General features: G+C 37.2%; 2 protein-coding genes across 2 annotated transcripts in view; one reads left to right on the top strand and one right to left on the bottom strand.

Moving 5' to 3' along the window:
* LOC146164949 (uncharacterized) overlaps nt 1-7,633 on the bottom strand; it is a 35,402-nt gene extending 27,769 nt beyond the window's left edge. The window contains exons 1-7 of the mRNA XM_083380886.1: nt 4,766-7,633; nt 4,307-4,363; nt 3,958-4,081; nt 3,573-3,691; nt 3,148-3,256; nt 2,266-2,360; nt 1,285-1,440 (exon numbers count right to left, since the gene is read on the bottom strand). Of these exons, the coding sequence (XP_083237012.1) occupies nt 1,285-1,440; nt 2,266-2,360; nt 3,148-3,256; nt 3,573-3,691; nt 3,958-4,081; nt 4,307-4,363; nt 4,766-5,662 (1,557 nt within the window). The 5' untranslated portion in view covers nt 5,663-7,633. The remainder of the gene's footprint in view (nt 1-1,284; nt 1,441-2,265; nt 2,361-3,147; nt 3,257-3,572; nt 3,692-3,957; nt 4,082-4,306; nt 4,364-4,765) is intronic.
* A 5,414-nt stretch (nt 7,634-13,047) lies between these two features.
* On the top strand, nt 13,048-21,753 carry LOC146164950 (kelch-like protein 7). Its single transcript, XM_083380887.1, has 10 exons — nt 13,048-13,204; nt 13,879-14,096; nt 14,808-14,954; nt 15,266-15,338; nt 15,776-15,873; nt 16,428-16,638; nt 17,467-17,607; nt 18,699-18,857; nt 19,225-19,366; nt 19,974-21,753. Exons 1-10 carry the CDS (start codon nt 13,048-13,050, stop codon nt 20,089-20,091), a joined length of 1,464 nt encoding a protein of 487 aa, XP_083237013.1. The 3' UTR covers nt 20,092-21,753.
* Nucleotides 21,754-22,041: the final 288 nt, after the last annotated feature.

Raw genomic sequence — 22,041 nt, forward strand, 5'->3', positions numbered from 1 at the left:
AGTTGAAATAAAGGCAATTATAAAAAGACAAAACGGCCATACCCATTTACCCTGTCCTTCACGACAAGCGACTCTTTTAAGATACTTGAACGAGCAAGCAATTCGCTATCAGTCACAATATCCTGACAGCAACCAACCATAAAACTAATTAGCTCATAGAGGATTTTAATTTAGCGCGGATGCACGAAATTGAGCGTGCACTGAGAAAATATGCCCATAACAATGAAGACGCTCGCGGCAGTGCATTGGGTTGGTGATTTATTCTACGCGGCACATACCACGCTAAACGCGCTTCCGGAATATTAAGACTTAAGAGATAACAACAAACACATCCAACTGGTGGGCGACCCAATTTGGCAGTTTCCTTGGCCGCTTAAACTACAGAGAAGGCTTCGTTTTCACTAACAGGCTGCTGTGCAAAAGGAACTAAAGGCTCACTCATTTTAAATCGGATATGGTGAGAGGGTGGAAAAGGAGCTTGAAAGATGGATTTTAAAAATATAGCCAACATTGTAAGGTGGATGTAAGCTGACCAAATTCTGCCTGCTGCCATCTTGCGTTAGGTTTGTGTGCAACACTGAAATACGATGATGTAACAACACAAATTTAGGATTCCCTCCGGCTATCGGCATTCCGCACCTTTTAAACCTGGAATCTCTCGGCATTGTTTGTTTGTAAATAGAGTTCGTTAGTTACTATCGTAAGATAGCATCGCACTAAGGAGGCTTTAGTAACAAAAGCATTTTTAAGGCGTTGGCTTTGCACGGCACCGTTATCCCGTTAGGCAACATTTTTAGTTAACATTGTTTCAAACGGTGTATGGATATCTATCGTTACATGGAATCAGCGGGGCAATAACGGTCAAGACAGACTTTCTTGTAAATAGGTTTAAGGCTAATTTATTACCCAGCCAGTCAAATTATTCACAAGTTTACCGCCAATCATGATAAAGTAATTAATAATCTTAATATCAGTTTTTAAGAAAAATGTCAACAATCAAAAAACACTGATTAATACCTTACATTGCAACATTGTGACATAACCCAGTGGGCGAAGCACTGGTGATTAACTCTAAATAGTAAATGTAAATTAGTTTAATACGACTTTGTGTGGAAACGTATGGCAAATGGCATGCTTAATTGCCAAGCTACATGCTGTGCTGCGATTTATTTCAATCATTAGCATAGAAACATTGGGTTTAGAGAGCAATTTAACAGACAAATACCACCCACAGGATAAACACACAATTATCTTGAACGCAAATAAACGGTGTCGGGTATGTACCTGATTGAATCCATTGGGAACCTTGGCTCTGATGATTAGGACGTTGGTCACACGACCGAACGCAGCCGCCAACTGACGAAGGTCTGCCTCCTGAATGCGAGAAGACTTGAATCGCATGTAGAGAACGCGACAACCCATAGCGCGCATCTCGTCGGCCTGCGATTACGACGATGAGAATTAGACTATGTATAAACTTGACAGAGACTATACTCTGAAATAATATTACAATCAAAATCTAGTTCAAAGATGTGAAATTTGTGTTTTACCATTTGACGCCCACCAAACATACACATATCTTAAGTACAACATTATTCTTGTGCGTCATTTACGAAACACTTTAAATGGATCTCATCAGTATTTTAAATTAGAAGTAATCAAAATCTATTTTATTTTAGGAGCATAATGGTTGGAGGTTGTAGTAAGACGTAATAAGAATATCAAAGCCCATACAGAAGCAACATGTTGAAAATGAATAAAGATTTATTCGAAACGTTCAAAATGATACCTAATTCTGTATGGGCTTTGATATTCTAACTACGTCTATTTTATTTACAATCTCACTTTGATGTAATAAAATAGTTAATTTAAAAAGGATTAGATTTTTAACGTCTTAAGAAAAAAAGACTTGAAAATGTAAAATTAATTTTCTGAAATGAAATGGCCATTACTTTCATGTGAAACACAGAATTAATTTGCATAATAATTTTGTTATCAATAAGTTTTTTTAGACTAGGTTCCTAAGCCCTAGTTTCATTGGATTACGTTCAGTAGTTTAACATAAGCAGCAGACAATACATTTCAGAACCAAAGTTTCTCGAAACTTGATGACTAACATATCTTTATCAATGCTATTGCGTTCTGCTTTGTCACAAGCCAGATGATTTATTTACAACATAAATAGCATAAACAACGCAGTATGAATAGGTGGAGAGACAAACACTGTAATGGTATTAGATTCATACATGCACTGTAAATACCAACCTCTTTTTTTGCATTTCTTCTTGCCTCTTCATCACGCCGATCGAACTTTTCTGTTTTGGACATTGGACGGCTGTTCGGGTGTATTGGTTTGGGTGCTGTACAACAGTATTTATTGAACAAATGAATCTACTGTATTACAGGCTATCACTATATTAGAAATAAATCTATGTTGCTTCTGCATTTTTAAGATCTATATAACAACTGACAATTTTCGTAACAAGTACACTTAATTGGATATTTGATTACGACTAGAGGTTGACCGATATCCATTTTTTTATATACCTGGGAAGTGTTCAAAACTTGAATTAATTGAAAATAAAATCCTAATAATGTTTTAGTTCCTTTATTAATTATTAAACAATTATTTTGCATATTAATTTGGTGTGATGCTAAAACCAAAATAAAATAAAAAAAATTGCTAAGTTGTTAGTTGTACAGGAAAAATTATATCATATTTTTGTACTAAAATATAGGCAAAAGTACTGGCCTACATTTACCGATATATCGGTAGAAGCCAAATATCGGCCGATTATATCGGTAAACCGATATATTGGTCTAACTCTAATTTCAACAATGAAATGTAACTAAAGCCTAGTTGCAATGGTGGTATGTAAACCTTGGCATGTAATAAAAATTTTCGGTTAAATTACCTATTAAAGAAAAACATAAACGTGCATAATAGAAAATGTCATCGCCCACCCTTAGTTGTGAACCTTAAAGGCATGTTTTTATTTGATATCCACCTTTTACTTTACCATTTTCATTAAAACCTTGTAAATTATTGTAGATTTTTCGCAACCAGTTTGCGCTAGTTGAGCAATCAATTAACTATATATACAAGTAACTTTAATTATGTAAAAAAACTAAAAGTGCAAAATTAACCTGTCTTTTCAAGCAGAGAAGTTGTTTGCTGTTTTAAAGCTTCGGCCTGCAGCACTTTGATTGCTTGTAACTGAACTTCCAGGACTGCTGGGTCTGCCTGTTGAGCTTGCTGTAAATAATCAAACCACTGTTATCACCATCAGGTATTACACACAGCAGCAGTTCTAGGTTAAGCTGTTGTATTTTTTATTTAATTTGGTAGAAAGAAGGCTGTTCATGACTACTCTAAAGCAATTAGAACATATTGAACCACATCTAATTTGAAATGCAAACAAACCTAAATTTCACATATTATGCTCCCGTTTTTGTAGTAACACAAATGAGATTTTCACGATTAATTGCAGTGCTGCTTATAGTGCTCAGCATTGTACAATATTATTTCTTATTTGCATTTTTGTATAGTAAGGGTTTGTAAAAAGTTTTACCATTAAAAGTGGATTCAGCACAGAGGCAGCTTGAGCAATAGACAATGACGAAGAGGGTGAACGGACAACAGCTGCTGCCAGATTTTCCAAGCCACGTGCATTCGGCTGGAGTGGGTTTCCTATAGTAATACAAGGCTTTGTTTGGTAAAGTTTTAAATTGCATAATGATAGAAGGCAGAGTATAAATAAATTAAACATTGGCAACAAGCCCAATAAATTTAGAAATTTTGCATTAATGTCTAACTTATAATTTGAAAAGCAAAAAACAGACTACTATTGATTTTAATCCAATTTTTCTGCCACAAAAAACATTTACATTTTAAAGTAGTGACATGTAAGGTATTATTCGGACTTGGTCAGTTATTTAAACTGTACAAAAACATACCAAGTAGCCCACCAAATGGTTCGTCATCGCGGTCCCAGCGAGGTCTTTTCACCGAGTGGCCATCTTGGTGCGATCCTCCCGATCTACTGTCCGGAGCCTGCAACAATCCTCTCTGTGCCGGCCTCTGATAAAAGCATACAATACACATGTTAAACATTTGGCACTGCTTTATATTCAGGCTGTTATGATCGTTTAATTTCAACATACAAACAAGAGTAAAAATATGTCAACTTTATAAGAGGTCAAATGTTTTACATTTTTGTTAAACATGAAGTTAGATTACAATGATTTGAATTTTTCAACATGGAAGTTTTTTAAAACACTAATTACAGTGATAAATTGTACCAACCTGTGGCAATGGCTTTCTATTTGGCTCCACTCTCTGTGATCTGCCATAACCTGGACCCTATGCACACAAACATATAAGATCAGTTGGTGCAATTTTAAACTAGGAAGAAGTTGGTTTGGCTGGTAAGTACAAGGGCAAAATACGATAGATAATGAGACCTAATTAGACCCATATAATGATCATTGTGTAATGTCTCCCATATCATATATAAAGTTACACTTAAACATAAGTCATGTGTGATTTTTTAGACACAAGGGGAACGAGGACAACAATAGACACCACACATTCAATGATGAATATGTTGACAGGATCTGTTTTTACAGCAATGCTACAAGGTGTTTTGTCAGATAGGCGTCCCTTGTAGCAGAATGATTCGAGGGAATGAGAGTGCAGATGTGCAACGCTGGAGTAGAGACAAGATAGAAACGTTATAAAAAGTTACCTGGAAAATAATCTTACCTGACGGTCGTCATTTATTTCTTCGACAATTCGTTTAGTTCTAAACGATTCATTCCTAGACTGGCTGTACTGATCTGAGTTATTGCGACCGTGTGAACGGTCTCTGTCGTCACGGGAGTAAAAATCATCGCGGTCAACACTCCGTTGCTCACGTCTGTCATAAGAATCATCATCGCGGAGACCAGGTTTCCTCATCAAGGGAGGACCCCTTCCTGCACCTACAGGTTTATAATTAGAGCCAGGGCGGTCTTTGTTATAAGAGCCTTCACCACTACGCGAATAGGGGGCTTCGCCGAGAATACCACCAGATCCGTTACCACCACCACCACCACGCTGGTATTGGGAGCGAGGTTCGTTTTGGTAACGACCACGTTGGTTGTGCGAGTCATACTCGTCATCGGTTGGATGCGAGGGATCGTACATCGAGGAGCTTCTTGTTTTGGCATTCGCGCCAGAATACTGGGGCTGACCACCCTTTTTCAGGTCGCCAATTGCCTTTGCCAGATTGTTGACATTGATTTCGTGATCGGGCATTTGACTAAGCTTTTGTATGTCTGCTTGCGAGAGACCGAGACTCTTCATGAGCTGAGAGACTTCGTCGGACTTTCGTCCACCATCGCTCGGTTTGATCCTACGCTCATCCCAGGATGCACCTCCTCGACCTCCACCATAAGTATCCCTCGATCCAGGTTTAGGAGGAGGAGCTCCGAGGATGCCGTCTCTTCCGCCTTGCCATTCACCTCCTCGGCTGTGTTTGAGAATAGATTGGGGGCGGTGGGCTTGCTGGCCGGGTCTGGACGGAACGGCACCAAGAAGGCCGGATCTATTGCCCGGGCCCTGTCGACCGTAGCCAGCATTCGAAGAGCCCCGAAAGCGGGGAGCACCATAACGATCCATCTTTTATTTTCACTCTGTCGAACACAAAATTGAGCTAGGTATATAAAAGCAAGGGGGCGGTTAGTGTTAAGCTAGCGTAAGAAGATTAAAACAAGAAGCTGTTTGGCTTTTACCAGAAGCACTTCTCCATCCAAAACTCGAGCAAGATGTTTTTTTGATCCTTTGCAGTTTACTTAAGCCTCAAAATTATACATTAAAATCTTGACTAAATTGTTAGAAGTTTTCCTAAAGAGCGAATTTCCAGAGATTTCCAAAAAGCTTATTATTTGCACTAAAACCACTAAGATTTGTAGATTGCGATTCAGGTAAAACTACATTTAAATATGATCAAAAAAAGTAATTTTGAACAATCTTATTCTTCAATGACGCCAACTAAAATTATACAGTAAATTTTCCAAAAACAATCAACCATCAATTTGGATTAGGCAGCAACTATTAATTTAAGAAAACGAATGAAACTTAAGAACTGCTGATTGTTTGAAGAAGTGAGGCGTGGTTTATAGAAATGCTTTTTTCTGTGTTTTGATTTGTTCTTCGACAGACAGAATTACATCAAGCAGTCCTGAACATTTGTGGAATAAGATCGGAATAACACATACCAAATAACGGTAGCATACAACACAGTGAAATTCCTTTGTAAAGCTTTAATCACCTAATTAGCTTTTCACAATTATGGGAAATAAGGTAAGTAAACTTAAAGGAGGATAGGTTTTCCTTAAAATGTGAAATGGTTTAGCATGGCAACCTGGTAAATGTTTCCAAATTGTATAAAAACGATCAAGTAATCTAGAAGCCTTTGATTTACAAACAAAAAAACTTTATATCTTACAACCTATTTTTTGCTTTCCATTAAAAAAACTACTGATCAACTTTCATCAAACTTAAATTTTGATTCCTTCTAAATGCTTGTGTGCACCAAATTTTTCAAGATGGAATAGAAATACCTATGTGCACTATATAGCTAACTTAATTAAAATACCTTATGTTTCTCATTCTGTTAGACTGACAATAACCTCTAGATGTGGATTTGTTGAGACAGTTGGTTCTTATTTATCATTATTGGTCCAAAACAAAAAGGGGTTCTAATCCCAAATAAGTGCAAAAATAAACACCATAAATACTATTTACTTGATATACTTTTTCCTTTTAAGGTAACAACCCAGAAAATTGCCAAAGCCCAGTAATATAAGAATATGCAAACAGAACTCTGGGGTACACACAACAAAAATTACAGTGAATTTATATTACCAAGACTATAATTTGTGGTGTCGGGAACACAACTATGATATTTCTGTGCATGAATCGAAAAATCAAGGTGAATTATGAATAGTTCCTGCTTTAGAAACAACATAAAATGAAAGAGTGGATCTCTTGCTGTTTTCCTTACAAGATGCGCTGCTTATGACAGATAAGATAAATACAATGTGATAATCAGATGCAAGCCAAGTCTTAACAAAATACACCTTTCATAACCTTAGCCAAATGCATTTTTTACCTTTTAAATTAGAAGATTGGTTTTAAGTTAAAGTGTGCCCTGATTACAACAACTTCTAAAGCAATGAAGCTACCAAGTCAGTCAAATATCCAAGCTACAGTTAGAAAAAGCGACTTTGTAATATACATACACTGTTTGAGTGGGATACAAGTTGTATGCTACTCTGGCCTACAAAGAATATTTTTCCAATTAACTATTACCCAGGTAGGAACCTGACAATTTTCTTGATACTTTAGTAGTACAAAGACAAACTTACAAAACATGATTAGCAAATAAAGGCAAAGCGAAAATATTACCTGCTAATGTACACTGATATACAAAATAATCACGAGTATCAGGCGAATTCATGGCAAAATTCTTTCTGACTGATGAACAATCACTTTACTGATTTGTAAATCAATCAGCTAAATGAAGGGAAAAAAGGGATTCCAAGAAAAAAAAGTGTTTGTGTGGTACAAATAACGTTGAGAGGGAAACTACATTTCAATTTGCATTACGTTAAGGTACTTGACAAAAATACATTAAAATTCTAGACAATTAGTTAACCATTTTGAGACCTTGGAAAACCTTTATAAAAAACTACTAAAAACAAAACAACAACTAACAACAAATCTTCAGGTTTCACCAATGTTTGCATGCAGCAAATATTTCTGTCATTACTCTATTTAAAATTGTCAAGGTTGTCATTTAAAATACCATTGTTTACTTGAAAGTTGGAAGATTTAGGCAACTATTTTTTATGTTTTAAATATGTATTGATTGCTCTTATTTTCCCTTTAAAATTTAAACATTTGAAATACCCCAACACATGGCTGAACGGTAAAGCTAACATTTTCTCCATAAATCTATGATGTGTTGTTTTATACTGAGCAAATCTGTCCATAGTAGTGTTTTTCAGAAATGTATCTGTGTTTTTTTGTGTGTGAATGTAAACCTAATGTAAGCGTTGAAATCCAATGAATAACTGCAATATTAGCAGATGTCATTAACTCAACTAACAAAATAAAATTGATGGCCTTGTTCATAAATCATGTCCAATAATGCACACTGGCTTGTGATTAGTGGGCACACAAACAGAAATGTCGCCCACACACAGGATAAAATGTAAACCTTCTACGGGTTAACAAAATTTAACACTATATTGGAGAGTTAATATAGAAGCCACTGGAAATTATGGCAGATTTGGACACACACTATTAAAAATATGGCCTGCACCTCCAGAAAATGCATATACACCCCGTTTTCCCATATGTTGTTAATGGTGGGGTGCACTTTTGACCTTTGTTGCACCTGGTTACCCCAGTTTTTTTAGCCGTGCACCCGCTAGATCCCATCAAGATCTGGCATACTTTTCAGACAGGCTGAAAATCAAAATTTTTAATTATACCGGATTTTGCATTAGGGTTAAAGATGCACCAGATTGTTTAACATCTGGGAAAATGGGGTACAAAAACCCAGCCAGTGAATCAGCCACACTTTCCACATTGGTTAGAAGAATTTGCATATAAGAGAATTTAAAAATAAACTACACCTGTGCTTTTGAAGACACTTGAAAATTTTTACTGTTAAAAAAACAATTGTTAATGCCACACAATTTGGATGAGATCCTTCATCCTTTTTAGTTGGGTTGTCTCTATATCAATACTTTTGCTATAGGTACTGGACATACTTTACAAGCATAGTATTTAGGCTTTGAAGAGGTGAGTGGTTCTGAGAAATGATACGTGCAATACTTTCAGTAGAGTGACTGAAAGAGAGCATCGGCCTTTATAACATGGGACCAGTTTGTATTTTATGGTACTTTATGCATAAAGATGTTGGCTGTATAGTGCCATTTTTCAAGTGTGTAGGTGTGCAATATCTTTATTTGGACACAGGAGGTTTTAAATTAACCACAATCTTTCTTTCTGTAATTTAGGTGTGAAAATACTTATTCAGTCGTGTAAAAAAAAAAAATATTTCCGGTTGTGCAAAGAATGCAGACTGGGCATCGAATGGTGATTCTAGCTCAATCCAGGAAGCATATTAAAAACATTCTCATCTTCAATAGCGAACTAATGGACTTGAAATGTTGCCAAAATATCAAAAAGCATTAAATTAACAAACGTAAAATAACGTTTAATATGAACAACCGTTAACCGAAAAAAAAAAATATGATTAACTAAAAGTAATACCTTGATATCTTCTAAATTGCAAAAACGATTTAGAGAATCTTTGTTTGACCAATCCAAGAAAAAGCCGACGATTGAAAACCACAAACGACAGTTTGGAAACAAACGCCTTAAACAATCTGAAATTTAAGGTTCAATTATACTGATTTGGGGATCAACAAATATGCTATATTTATTCGCAAAACACTTGCTTGCACTTTATTCGATTCGCACAACTGCTGTTTTTATAGTTTATCACGTGAAACAATCGTACAAAACGTCTGCCACATTTTGCTTCGGGCAAATCGCAAATCAGCCATTTTCCTTTGCGCGCTTGTGCGCATGCGCAATAGCTTGTTAGAAATGAAAAAATGCGGAAATATCAACTTATTGTGAATTTAGTAACGGAACAAACTGTATTGATTTTTTGTCAAAGAAATACAAAAATTTAGGCGGAATAATTGTTTAGTATTTTTGATATAACAATATATTTAAAAACTATAGTAACATCTTTCTTGGTCACGCTTAATAGTTTAACCTTTCACCCCTAAAATAACCTAAGGGGAAACCCGACAAGGTGAAATAACAGATTTGCAGAACTGCTAAAGCTGTTAAGTTCAGCTGAAAATACGACCCATAAGTAGCCATTCTAGACAAATTGTACACCTGATTCTGTGATTGAGCAGATATACTAACAGTTCTTATAGTGCCCGAATCCTATATCTAAGCCATATCTAGAAAAAGGTACGGTAATATTCAATGCAATGTTATATTGGAGTATAACCAGATTGGAAACTTTGGATATTGCGCGGGGGAGATGTTTTGCAGTAGAAAAAATGCGCGGCTGAAAATAAAATTTCGACTTGAACTTGCGCGGCTGAAAATAAACCATCAGGCTACCGAAAGTTGTAAATTGCGAATTTATATTAAACTTACAGCGTTCATAGAATACTTGAATCACTGCGCAATTTTTGGTTGGTGTGCGGGCGCAGTGCGCAGGTAAATATTTAAAAAGTTGGATAGTATAGCATTTAATATGCAATATTACTCGAAATTGCCTAATTTGACGTCACTAAACACGTGACCGTTGTCCACTGATGCGTGACCAAATCGCCGAACTGTGCGTTTTCAGCGTTTCGCAAGTGATTCTATTTGATGCATTATTGTATATACGTCTTATAAACTAGCGTTAAAAAATGTTATGCAACTTCAGTATGCGGCCCGCCAATTTTTTTTGTGCTTGTTAAGTTTCATACAGAAGTTTGCGCGGCTGAAGTTTTGCGCGTTTGCTCGAGTCAGATTTGCGCGGCTGAACACATTTTCTATAAAATGCGCGGCTGTGACCGCGGCTGAAAGTGCTACTGCGCGGGGGATAAATCCCCCGCGCAGGCCAAACTTTCCAACCTGGGAGTATAATAATGTTATCTGTTTTAAACTATTCGCGTAGCTTGTAAAAATCAGGAAGGGTTTCGGCAGTACATACAGTAAGATTGCAAGTTAATTGGCAAAAACATCTACTTGGTATCAGGGTAATACCTCCTATATAGTTAAGAAAAAGTAAATTTCTACGGCGCAAACCTTTCTCATTTACCAACAATTAGCATGTCAATAACTTTTACCCATATGACTTGACAATTTAAGATGTATTGCTCCCTTTAAGCTAGGTCATTAGCCCTAAAATGTTTCAGTCTGTCAATAGTGGGCTACCTACGCTGCCATAAACATATGGTTGTACGGATTGGTTAATGTTTAATATACAGCGGTGTTGTCCCTGGGCCTATAGTCAAGACTCGACAAATCAATGATGCTACGGTTTTAAAACGATCGGTGTTTTAGAAAATAAAGTGTTTCACACAATTATTGATAATAATTATACGTCGCCGAAAGCCGCCTTGGTAATATCCGCTGTATTTTTTGTGCACTGGCCTCAAATATTGAGTATTTACTACTGAACCAGCCAGTGCACGTATAATTATTATTAATAATTGTGTGGAACACTTTTTTTCTAAAACACCGATCGTTTTAAAACCGTAGCATCATTGATATGTCGAGTCTTGATCTTCACTATAGGCCCAGGGACAATACCGCTGTCTATTAAACATAAACCAATTGATCCATTAACTAGCAACATTTGTTGTGCTCAAGGCGCCTTTAAAGTAAAGTTCTTACTAATTTTACCACTCGGTTAATTATATCCGTAATTCGAAACCTGTTAGCGTGGGCAACTTTTTAAAGCAATTTCGCGGAAACCCATACGTAAATGTAGCGCCATTTACAGAGTTTGTTTTAGCTGTTATAAGTAGCCTACCGCAAGAAAAACAAAAATCGTTAAAATCGTACCGGCCATATTTCTAACCCCTTTTAAACTATTACTATGAAAAGAGTATAGTTTATTTTAGGGATTGCCGGTACTTGACACTCTATTGCGATACCGCGAATGACATCCTTATTATGCTTGCAAAATATTTCAAATTTAACTGTTCAGAAGTATAACATGTTGTTAACCTCATAGCTTAAAATTGCCAAATTAATGTGGTATCGAATTGGCACCAATACTAAAAGAATACCGGTGAAGTGGCATCGGGTGTCGGCTTCGACATTATCGGACATCAATTGTTTATTAGTTTTGTCATACCACTGTACATTGTTTGTCGTCTGTTGTAATCCAGGTAATTTTCGGACAATGTTTATAAGACCCTGAAATATCCGATGGACGCAGCGTCAACTACACCGGCTGCTCACTGCTCAAGCATTTTAAAGGGGCTGAACCAGTATGTTATTTACATGTAGTTTTGTATTGATAGGTCAAGTGTTTTTTTTACATTGTTTCTTTTTTTACTAACAAGTGTCGATCTAAATCCCAAATACGTTTAATTCAGCATATGAAGCAAACCAAACCCTCGCTGTGGCAAGTAATGTAGCCTATGTGTTATATCAAAAAAGCCTTTGATTAAATAAAAATAAAACGAAATTATGATGAATAAAATAAACAAATACGAAAGGCAACGTTATTTTACTAAGAATACCAATCGTGTTTTTTTTGGAGTCCTTACATCTACACACAACGATTGCTATTTACTCGGCATCATATACTTTTACTTGTATAGCTTTTTGTTATGTAGGTTAAATTTGCAAAATATACAGTTTATGGGCCATGGGGCAATAGGCATGTTTCTTAGTTGCGTTTTGCAAGCCTATTTTATCCAATACAGAGACAGAAAGGGCGCTAAGTTGTTTTGCGACGTCACTCTTAAAGTGCAAGAAGCCAGATTTCCGGTGCACAAATGCGTCCTTGGAATGGTGTCGTCCTACTTCCGCAATCTCTTTAGTTCAGAGGTATTTTGTGTTTCTACCGAATAGTTTTGAAATTATTTTAGTATTTCTTGTTTTTCCGTGTGTTTTTGTATCGTCCTTTTATCGCCGAAACTAAATAAAGCGCAGTTTTCAAGCGCAGTCCGCAACAGAGCAAAGCTAATTAAGCTGATAATCTTGTACAAATTGAGCAAAGCAAATACACTTTTAATTTTCTGTTATCACCTTAACAATTGTTTATCGTCGATTTATCGCCGAAACTAAATAAGCGCAATTCTATGTTTTATTTATTGCTACCGGGGTCGCAACAGAGCCAATCTAATTCAGCTAATAATCCTGTACAAATTGACCAAAGCAAATAAACTTTCAATTTTTTTATCATTTTAATACTTGTAGTTTTTTTGTCGTCGATTTATCGCCGAAACTAGATGAAGGAAAAATTTTTCGACGAGGTTGATCTGACCAACACCACAGAATACCGGGTCGCCCTTGTCCTCGAGTTCATCTACACTGGACAAATTCCCCCGCTGGATACAGACAGTGTGTTTGACGTGCTGGAAGACTCGGAGTACATGCAGCTGGACAGTAAATATTTTTGTTTTATTTTTATTTTCATTTCTAGCGTCTGCTTTCCGTTTGATTTTGGCTGATGTCGCCTCTTTTTGAAAATTTGGGCTGTTTTTTCAAAAAGAAAAATAACCGGTGTTACGCAAAAATATTTAATCATCTAATGTTACGATTTAAGTTTCCATTCGTATTATTGCGAGTTCGGTGGAGGGGAAGGGTTGTGGGACGAAAATTGACGCCGCTCATATATCTATTAGACAACGCTATTTTTGACTGAAGCTATGTTATAACCATTGATTGAAAACAAGCGAAACACGACTGATTCACTGCAACAAATGTTATAAACATAATAATTACTCATTCTACTAGTATTTTTGGTTATTAAATTGTTCGTTATCTTGTCGATTTTTATGCTATCTTTGTCAAACCCCTCGAGGGCCTATCCTAGACAATCCAACGAAGGTGGAGAACCACTGGATTAACAAAAAAATAACACTGGGTAAACATGTTATAGCAAAGACTTCGACTAAAACTTGTCTTACTTTTTGTTATTTACTTCAACTTGAGTTATTTCTACATTGGTAGACACCGACTTAACGGCCACGTAGCTTGAACTTTTTACAATCCACTTATATTACACTACAGTTGTTTTAAAAATGACTATTACCAAAAGTTATTTTTTGGCCGGGCAGGTCTTAAGCATGCGTGCGAAGAACTGCTTCTCCGTGAGGCGGATGCTGACAACTGCCTCAAACTGCGAGCCTACGCGCGACGCTACCAGCTGGTGGAGGTAGAGAGCAAGGCCGCTTCCCTTGTGCAACAGAACCTTGGCCAACTGCTGCGTCACGACGATTTCTGCCGCGTCACCGTTGACGACGCACTCGAGATTTTAGATCTGAAAAGCGACGAGGTTTGTGTGCAGGACTGGATTCACCTTTAAGCAAAATAAGGACGTGCTTAGGGTACCAAGAGAGAAGGAGCAGAATAATAATTTTCATAGCCGAATTTTCAATGTTGCCTCAGTGTTCATTGAAACAAGTCGAGTTGGTCAAACGACTCAGACTTCAAAAGGCCTGGTTGAAATACATTTTTGCTTATTATTTTTAAGCAATAAATTTAGGCTCTCTATATTTATGATGTATAATATCTTGCGCGGTTTATTGTGTTCATATTTTCACAGATATAGGGCACCTAAGTCCTGAGCACTTAGGGCTTCTAAAAGGCATGATCCCGAGTGTGTGGCCTTGTTTAGGTGGTCTGGTTGGGATTGGGTTCTGTTTTCGTTTTCATTCAGCTAAGATCCCGCACAAAAAATCCAACTTTTTGTGAAAATAGTGTTGCACCCAAAAAGGCCATTTAAGCAATAAGGTCTGTCTGACTGTAACGAAATCGGTAGTGTGGACAATAGATAAAAGTCTCAATTTGCATGTGTAAAACAATTGCTACCCAAGTTACGAAAATAAACTTTTTCCCAAAAATAACGGTTATCGATGTCGGAATAAAATGAAAACTATACGTAACCCCATACGTAAAGAGGTTGAACCGACTGTTTTGAGAGCGAGTCTGTAAACCCGAATACACCAGTCTTCTAACTCACACCGACGCTGCGTTTCGCATTTAGATCCCAGCGGACGCAATCTACTACGTCGTGGTGAAGTGGACGAAACGAAACGAACCAGAGGACGACCAAGTGTTTCCGAGGCTCTTCGCCAAAGTCAACATCGGCTTGCTACCCAAGGCCTTTCTGCGAAACGTGGTCGTCAAAGAGGTTTATAAACTGTTGCAACCTGGCATAATGATATTCAGAAACAGCTCCTCTTGTAATTGTAATTTAATGTTTCGGCAAACTGTTCAAATTGCCTTCCCGCAAAAATTATTAAAAAATATTTGTACTTATTATCAGTCGCTTCGCATTCGTTAATGCAACAAAATAGGCCGAAAAGGCATATACAATTATACATACACAGTGAAATACGCAAGCAAACATACTATGACGCTTACAAATCAGAATTGTTGATATTCTTTGTAAAAAGACAACTGTGTTTAATTTTCCGAACCTTTTGTTTTTCTTTTCCGCAGCAACTAGTTACCAGTTCTCCAACCTGCATGAAAATATTGCTTGACGCATTTTTGGATGTCGGCCCAAACGCAGGTAATCTGCTGCCCACATACTACTGTCTTCAAATAGCCTGCAATTCTATATATGGCGACATTTTAGCTACTTTTAACTACAATTTGAGATTATAAGACATCTAAAATCATTTTTCTTGAAGCTTCGTTTCGTTCGTCACATTATTTTGCGGTTGGTTACACTATATCTTTAGATGGAGTTAGATATAGGATGATATCGTTGGATATTGTTAATTTGATGCTTATATCATTGGCTGAGCTTTGAACAAAAGCATTTGGTTTTATCCACCGTAGTCTATAAAAAAAGTATCATGATGATATCACAATACAAATTGATGTCACACACAAAAAAGCGCTTTCAATGCTTCGTGAAATTTAGCTTGATATATTACTGTTGCAAAGTTGACTTAGCCTTATCTTCGGCGCAAAGCAAGTATTTTCATGCAACTTTTTTTGCAGTGTCCTCCGATCCATCGCGCCTAATCTTGCTGGGCGGGTTGGCGACGGAGCAGGAATGTACCGTTTGTTCAATGGCCGGCATCGAGAAAAATCTGGCGGTGAGTATTTGCATTGTAGCTTGTGCTACAATCCCAAAAGTATTCTTCTTCTTAAACGTTGGGTTGCTTAACGGTTAATTTGTTAAGTTTTAGTCAGATGTAGGGGTTAACAAAAGGACTGCAAAGAGACGGACTCGGGACGTCTGCGTGCGTAGTACAGAATTTAGAAACAGATAAGGCCACAACTTTAAATTGTTAGGTGGAATAGCAATTAAATGTTTTCCAACTACGTATCATGGCTGCATGAGTTAAATAACACATCTGAAGCGGGATTTGCTGTATATTTTTCTTTCCATTTTTTTTATCCTTCTTCATAATAATTCACCCATTTACAACTACAATTGCCTGAGAAACGATAAAGTAATCTGTGCAATATTGGCAGCATATCGGTTTGTGCTTTGTAGAAAGTGTTTCTCGATTTTGTTTTTCTAATTTTCTTTGGGGCCTTAAGCCGAAAAAAAACATCACCTTAAAGCTTGGATTTTTGATCGACAGATTCGGTGAGTCTGGATGGCTTTTCGGTAAACTAACTCCTTTAAGCCATGTTCTTTCAGCCGATGTTGGAGCGTAGAGTCGGACTAACGGCCGTGATGGAAGAACAGCGTGTGATCGCTATGGGAGGAGGACGGGACTTGAACATGGTGAACGCGCTCTCCTCCGTGGAAGAACTGAGATGCGCAGGAGGAAACAAGGACTCGGAAACTTGGAGGAGCTTGGCGCCGATGCTTGAGGCGAGACACTACGCAGCCAGTGCCATGCTGAATGGTACGGAGGACAACAGGGTTTTTAGAATAGAGATAGACCCATACATCGGTTTACCGATAACATCGGCCGATATTTTGCCGTTTACCGATATTTCAGCAGCGGTAAGTTTTCGGGTGATGTTTTGGCCGATATTTACTGCAGAAATGTTATATATTTTTTCTTAAAAACTAAACGAATTTTATTATTTTTAAATGTTTAGCATTACGTCAAATGAATATGCAAAATAAGAGGTAAATAAATATAGGTAGTTAAGGTAAACTGTTTTTTTTAGATTTTCTTTTCAGTTAATTGACTATATTTCAAGTAAAAAAAAATCGGTATCGGTTGTTAGCAACATTAAAAATCTTGTGTCGGTGTCTGTCCGAAAACATGATATCGGCCGGGTTCTATAGGTTAAAAAACTGTTTGAAAATTGATTCATGTTGCTTTGGTACGAATAGACTTAGGGCAGTGTTAGCTAAACTTGGATTCAAGGATCAATTAGGACGCGTAAAGCAATTTTAGAAAAATTTAAAGAAACCAAAAATAAAAAGTGTCTTTACTCCTCAACCTGATGAGTAAAGCGAATTAAGTGAACTAATCTCGACGAATTCAATTGTGAAATAGTATTATATTTATTATATTTTTTTCGTTTTAGATCGGTCTTTGTGAAAACGACGTATTTTATTTTTGTAATAAAAATACGACAACCCAAATAAAAAGGGCGTTGTGTGTGGTGCTGTTAACGCCAGACTGCAATATTTATAGAGTATATAGCTGATATTTTATATCAATTTACCATTCCAATGTTGACACTCGTATATGTCCAGTGAACTTTTGTTTTTTAAGGTTACATCTACGTGACCGGAGGCGGCAACCAATCAGGATACTTGTCGTCATGTGAACGATTCCACCCAGCTTCGGAGAGGTGGAGTCGGATCTGTAATATGAGCGTCGAGCGAGCTTATCACGGGGCTACTGTGTTACGGGGTGACGACCAAGCTTTACAATATTAGATTTTGTGTTATCACCTAATGCAACTTTTTTACAACTTCCTAATTGCCCTTTTACGAGGGCTTTACAAATGTACATCCAATACAGTTGCGCCATGGTTGACAAATCTATATCAACAGTTACAAAAAAGTTATTTTGAAATCCCTAATTCTAAGTCAAGACATAAAATCATGCTAAAATAGGCAACTCGTTCGAATTTTCTGTAAAATAACAATGTTTTACAAATTTTGCAGAGCAACTTCCAAAATGTAAGCTTAGCGAACATACCGTTTTATTTGGTCAAACCTACATATGAACTGGTTTTGACTTGTTCATAACTGGCTTTAGCTCAAAGTAATTTGTCAGGTCTTAAAAACGAATAAAGAAATACAGTGACTTGAGTGCATTACTAAAGTTAAGATTGATTTGTTCTTCTTGTGCACTGTTTGCAATAAAGTGAAAAGTTGAAAAATCCTAACAAAAAACTGAACCGCGGTCAGAAAATGCAAAAAGAACGCCATTCCCCTATTGCAGGGATGTCCAACATTTTATCATAGTTTTAATTAGGCTAATACTGATCGTTTAAAATACTACTTGGGAGTAAAAATGACTAGCGGGCCGCACATCAATTTCAGACGGGCCGCAATGTGGCCCGCGGGCCGCAGGCTGGACATCCCTGCCCTATAGCGTTCAACTATTGTTGAAATACATCAGTGTTTCTAAACCTTTTTCAACGGCGACCCAAATATTTCGCATTGACTGTAACAGCGAAGAATCGGCGACCCAATTATCGTCACTCAACTTTTTGTAAGTGGACAAACACAAGACAAATAGCATAAATAAATTCGAATTTTATTAGTGTGAGCCATATCTTCGTGCTGCCTTCGCAATTTACTTAAATTTTGAAGAAATTCTGCTCAGAATCAGTCTCAATAAATTTAGACATTTGAATTACTGAAGTCGGCGACCCGACCAAATCAAATTGTGATCCAATTTTAAATCGCGCCCTATGGGTTAAGAAACAATGCAACTTCAATCTACATTCATTATTCGTCCCTAACCAACCGACCTTCTTGTTGACAACGCAGGTCAGCTGTACTGTGTGGGAGGGTGCAACAGCAAAGCTCACCTCAGCTCTGTGCTTCGTTTTGACCCCGTTTGCTGCCAATGGAATGAGGTGAATTCCCTGAATGTTGCCCGGAGCGGTCTAGCCGTCGTCGCACACAAAGACCGCATTTACGCCATCGGTATTTGCTTGTTTTAGGGGATATTTTTAATTTTTTGAACTTGTTTCAGTATTTTTGAGTAATGTCTTTTTTCTGTGTTTAGGTACGCTCTATACATATTTTTACCTATACTTATGGCTCAAGTATGGTTCCATAGACAAACGAAAGTTTATAGTAATGCATTAAAATAACAATACAACCACGATTTATTCGCTTTCACGGGCTGAACATTACCGACCTAAGCTATGTAAACCCATTTGGATTTTTGTTTGCTGATTTGTTAGGCACCAGTTCAACTTTTTCGTGCATTTAGCATGTCGTATGTATTCCTTGCAAATTGAAAGCCGTTTCAGAACAATTATATGTATATTTTCAACCATTTTCTCAGGCGGTTATAACGGCGACGCCCTATCGACAGTTGAAAGGTATAACCCGGAGTCGAAGCAGTGGTGTCAGCTGCAGTCCCTCAGCCTGGCCCGGAACAGACCTGTTGCATGTGTCCTTGACGGCAAGCTGACCGTGATTGGAGGGTGAGTTTTTCATCTATAGTCAGTTTTGTGTCCGCATAAAGAGAAAGGTGCAGATTCTAAAAAAAATGTCAGATATTCTAGGACAAGCTCCAATAACTGTGTCCAAATGATGGTATATTTAATTTTCCGATATTAGGGTGGTATCGCTGTCGATCTGATTTTAAACTGATGTCATTCCAGTCGTATAGTTTTTGATTAGGACCAATTGGAAATAATGGTTTGTAGAAATAATACAACCGTCCATGAATTGTTGCATCTCAAAGCTGACCTGTATGTGGTCTGTAGTGTATATCAAGGCCTAGTTTCTGCATAGTATAATATTATATAGCAGGTAAATTTGTGTTATGGATTTCTGAGCTGACTTCATGATATTTTTTTAGAATGTTAAGCACATAATTTAGAATAAAACAAAAAAGTCATTACACCGGCATAATCAAGCGGTCACCAGGACAGTGGTTCCTTAATAACTAGGGGTAGTGGCGCCTACCTGGGGTAGTGGTACCTCAATAACTTACTTTCACAACTACTATCACATGAAATCATCAAGAGTCATATGATCATGTGGCGACGTTACGTAATCATGGACTGTCTCACGTGATCACCACAGGCAGGACGTGAACAGAGTGGACGTGCAAACTGCAGAGGTCTACAACCCGGTTGAGGACACCTGGAAAAGCTACAAGGCAGCCAACATCGCGCCGTACAGCTCGGCATGCGTTACGTGACGTCACAACCTCTGGCGCCGCGACTTCGCTGTGACGTCATCGAACCTTTGATCGTTTGGTTGGACCGTGAGCTTGGCCATATCGCGTAGATCACCGAATGCCACGCGTGGAAAGCTAACAATATGAGCCATTTGATTGGGAGTGGGTCGTTTTTTGCTGTGCAAAGATCTAGTCAAATCGAATACACTGAATTTACACTCGAATTACAGGGTTGCCGCTAAGTCTTTGAACCCTGGAAAGTCTTTCGAACAATTTTTTAACTGTTTTTTATTGTATTGACATGAGGCATTCGAATTATTTTAGGACAAACATTGAACTGTATTATTTTAGGTCTTTAAAAGGCTATAAATTTTCTTGGAAAAGTCTTTGAATTTTTTTAATTGACTGTGTGGCAATCCTGAATTAATAAGCCGAATGGCGACGATATAATGGTTTTCTTGGGCGATGTTTCCCAACATTTTTGCAGTCCCTTTACAGTTTGGCAGTCGTTTAAATTATTTTTAAAGCAAACCCCTATACTTTTAAGAAACCATAAAAGTAAAGTTTGTGAACAATATTGCGTATAGTGGTTGATTGCTTTATGCACTGAGAAAATACAACAACAAGGTAGGCTATTCTCATTTATAAGCAAATAAATTTGGCTGAACAAGATTATGTAACTCTAACGTCAACGTTTATAATTTCGCTTTGGGGCGATTGGTTCTATTTGCAGGGGTTCCCAACCTGTGGTACGCGTACCACTAGTTTTTTGCACCAAAACCCTGGATTCACAACTTTATATTTTGTTTGTCTGTTTTGTTTACATAAAAAAAAATTCCGGGAAGCCCATTCTTATTGTTACGTAACTATTCCTATTGTTTCGAAACAATGCGATCTTCAAAATACGCGCCACGTCAATTGTCAAAAGGAGTAGGATTAAGGAGCACAGTTGATTTAAAAAGCGAGAATGACGCTGTTGGACAAGTGGGCGTTAATTATGTCGAATGATTGCTCTTGAAGATATAATTTACTGTTTTATAGCTTAAAAGCTACAAATAGCGTTGAATAATGCTAGTTGTAAGCTTAAAATACATAAAAATAAGATTCGATCAAGTTAGTTGTTCTGCAAGAAGTGGTACGCGTGACGCTACAGAGCGTCCAAGTGGTACGAGATCTTAAAAAGGTTGGGACCCCCTGTTCTAATGCTACGGTTGTATGTACTTAGGACAAACTATAAGTTGGTAGTGTACCCTTTAACCTTTTCGTGTAACCCTAAATGGTTCATGGAATCCATTGGCAATTACTTTTTTGAGAGAAAATATAAAAATGGTTGTCATGAAAGTATGGGTTTAACTTGATAGTTTTGAAGTGATTGTGAACCCTTAAATATTCAGTTTCATGTCGAAGGTTAATCAAGGATGTTTTGTTTTGATAAATTCTGCGATTTACCTTGCTAAAGATATTTGTTAACCGTGACTGTCAGAAATGTAAATTGGATTTTTCTCAGTTACGTTAATCTTTATGTTTGAAACTTACACGAACATTTGTTAGCGCTTTGTTCTGTTTTAGGCCTATATTTATAATGCTAAATTCTATGTTATATATCTCCACCTTTGATTTGGAATAAGTAAATATAAGTCTCGAGCTCACACTCAATCGTAGATGGTCCTTTAACTGAATGGAACCATAACGAACGCGTCAAAAAATTGTCAGCAGGATTGTTAAATCCATCACCGAAAGTATGTTTTACGCAAAAGTAGTCTGTCAATTTTGACCTTAATCTGTCAGAACGCAATCATGTATGTTTAAAGTTTCAAAGGAAATTCTTACAAAGTAAATTTCCAATGTCGTATATTTGGCCTTTACATATCCATACCTTATCGCAGTGATTTAACCTTTTAACATCTCGGTCAACTTTTACCAACATTTTTTATTACGTATAATCTGTAACATAGGTTGTGTCTTTCGGAC

This window comes from Ascidiella aspersa, chromosome 2 (assembly GCF_963924565.1).
Source record: "Ascidiella aspersa chromosome 2, kaAscAspe10.2, whole genome shotgun sequence".
NCBI lineage: Eukaryota > Metazoa > Chordata > Ascidiacea > Phlebobranchia > Ascidiidae > Ascidiella > Ascidiella aspersa.

What these genes read in the sequence shown, in the direction of transcription:
- LOC146164950 (XM_083380887.1), top strand. Translation starts at nt 13,048, where the DNA reads ATGAAGGAAAAATTTTTCGACGAGGTTGATCTGACCAACACCACAGAA. An exon ending in CGGGGCTACTGTGTTACGGG is followed by an intron (nt 17,608 to 18,698) that starts GTGACGACCAAG and finishes TTGACAACGCAG; the next exon opens with GTCAGCTGTACTGTGTGGGA. An exon ending in AAGCTGACCGTGATTGGAGG is followed by an intron (nt 19,367 to 19,973) that starts GTGAGTTTTTCA and finishes TGATCACCACAG; the next exon opens with GCAGGACGTGAACAGAGTGG.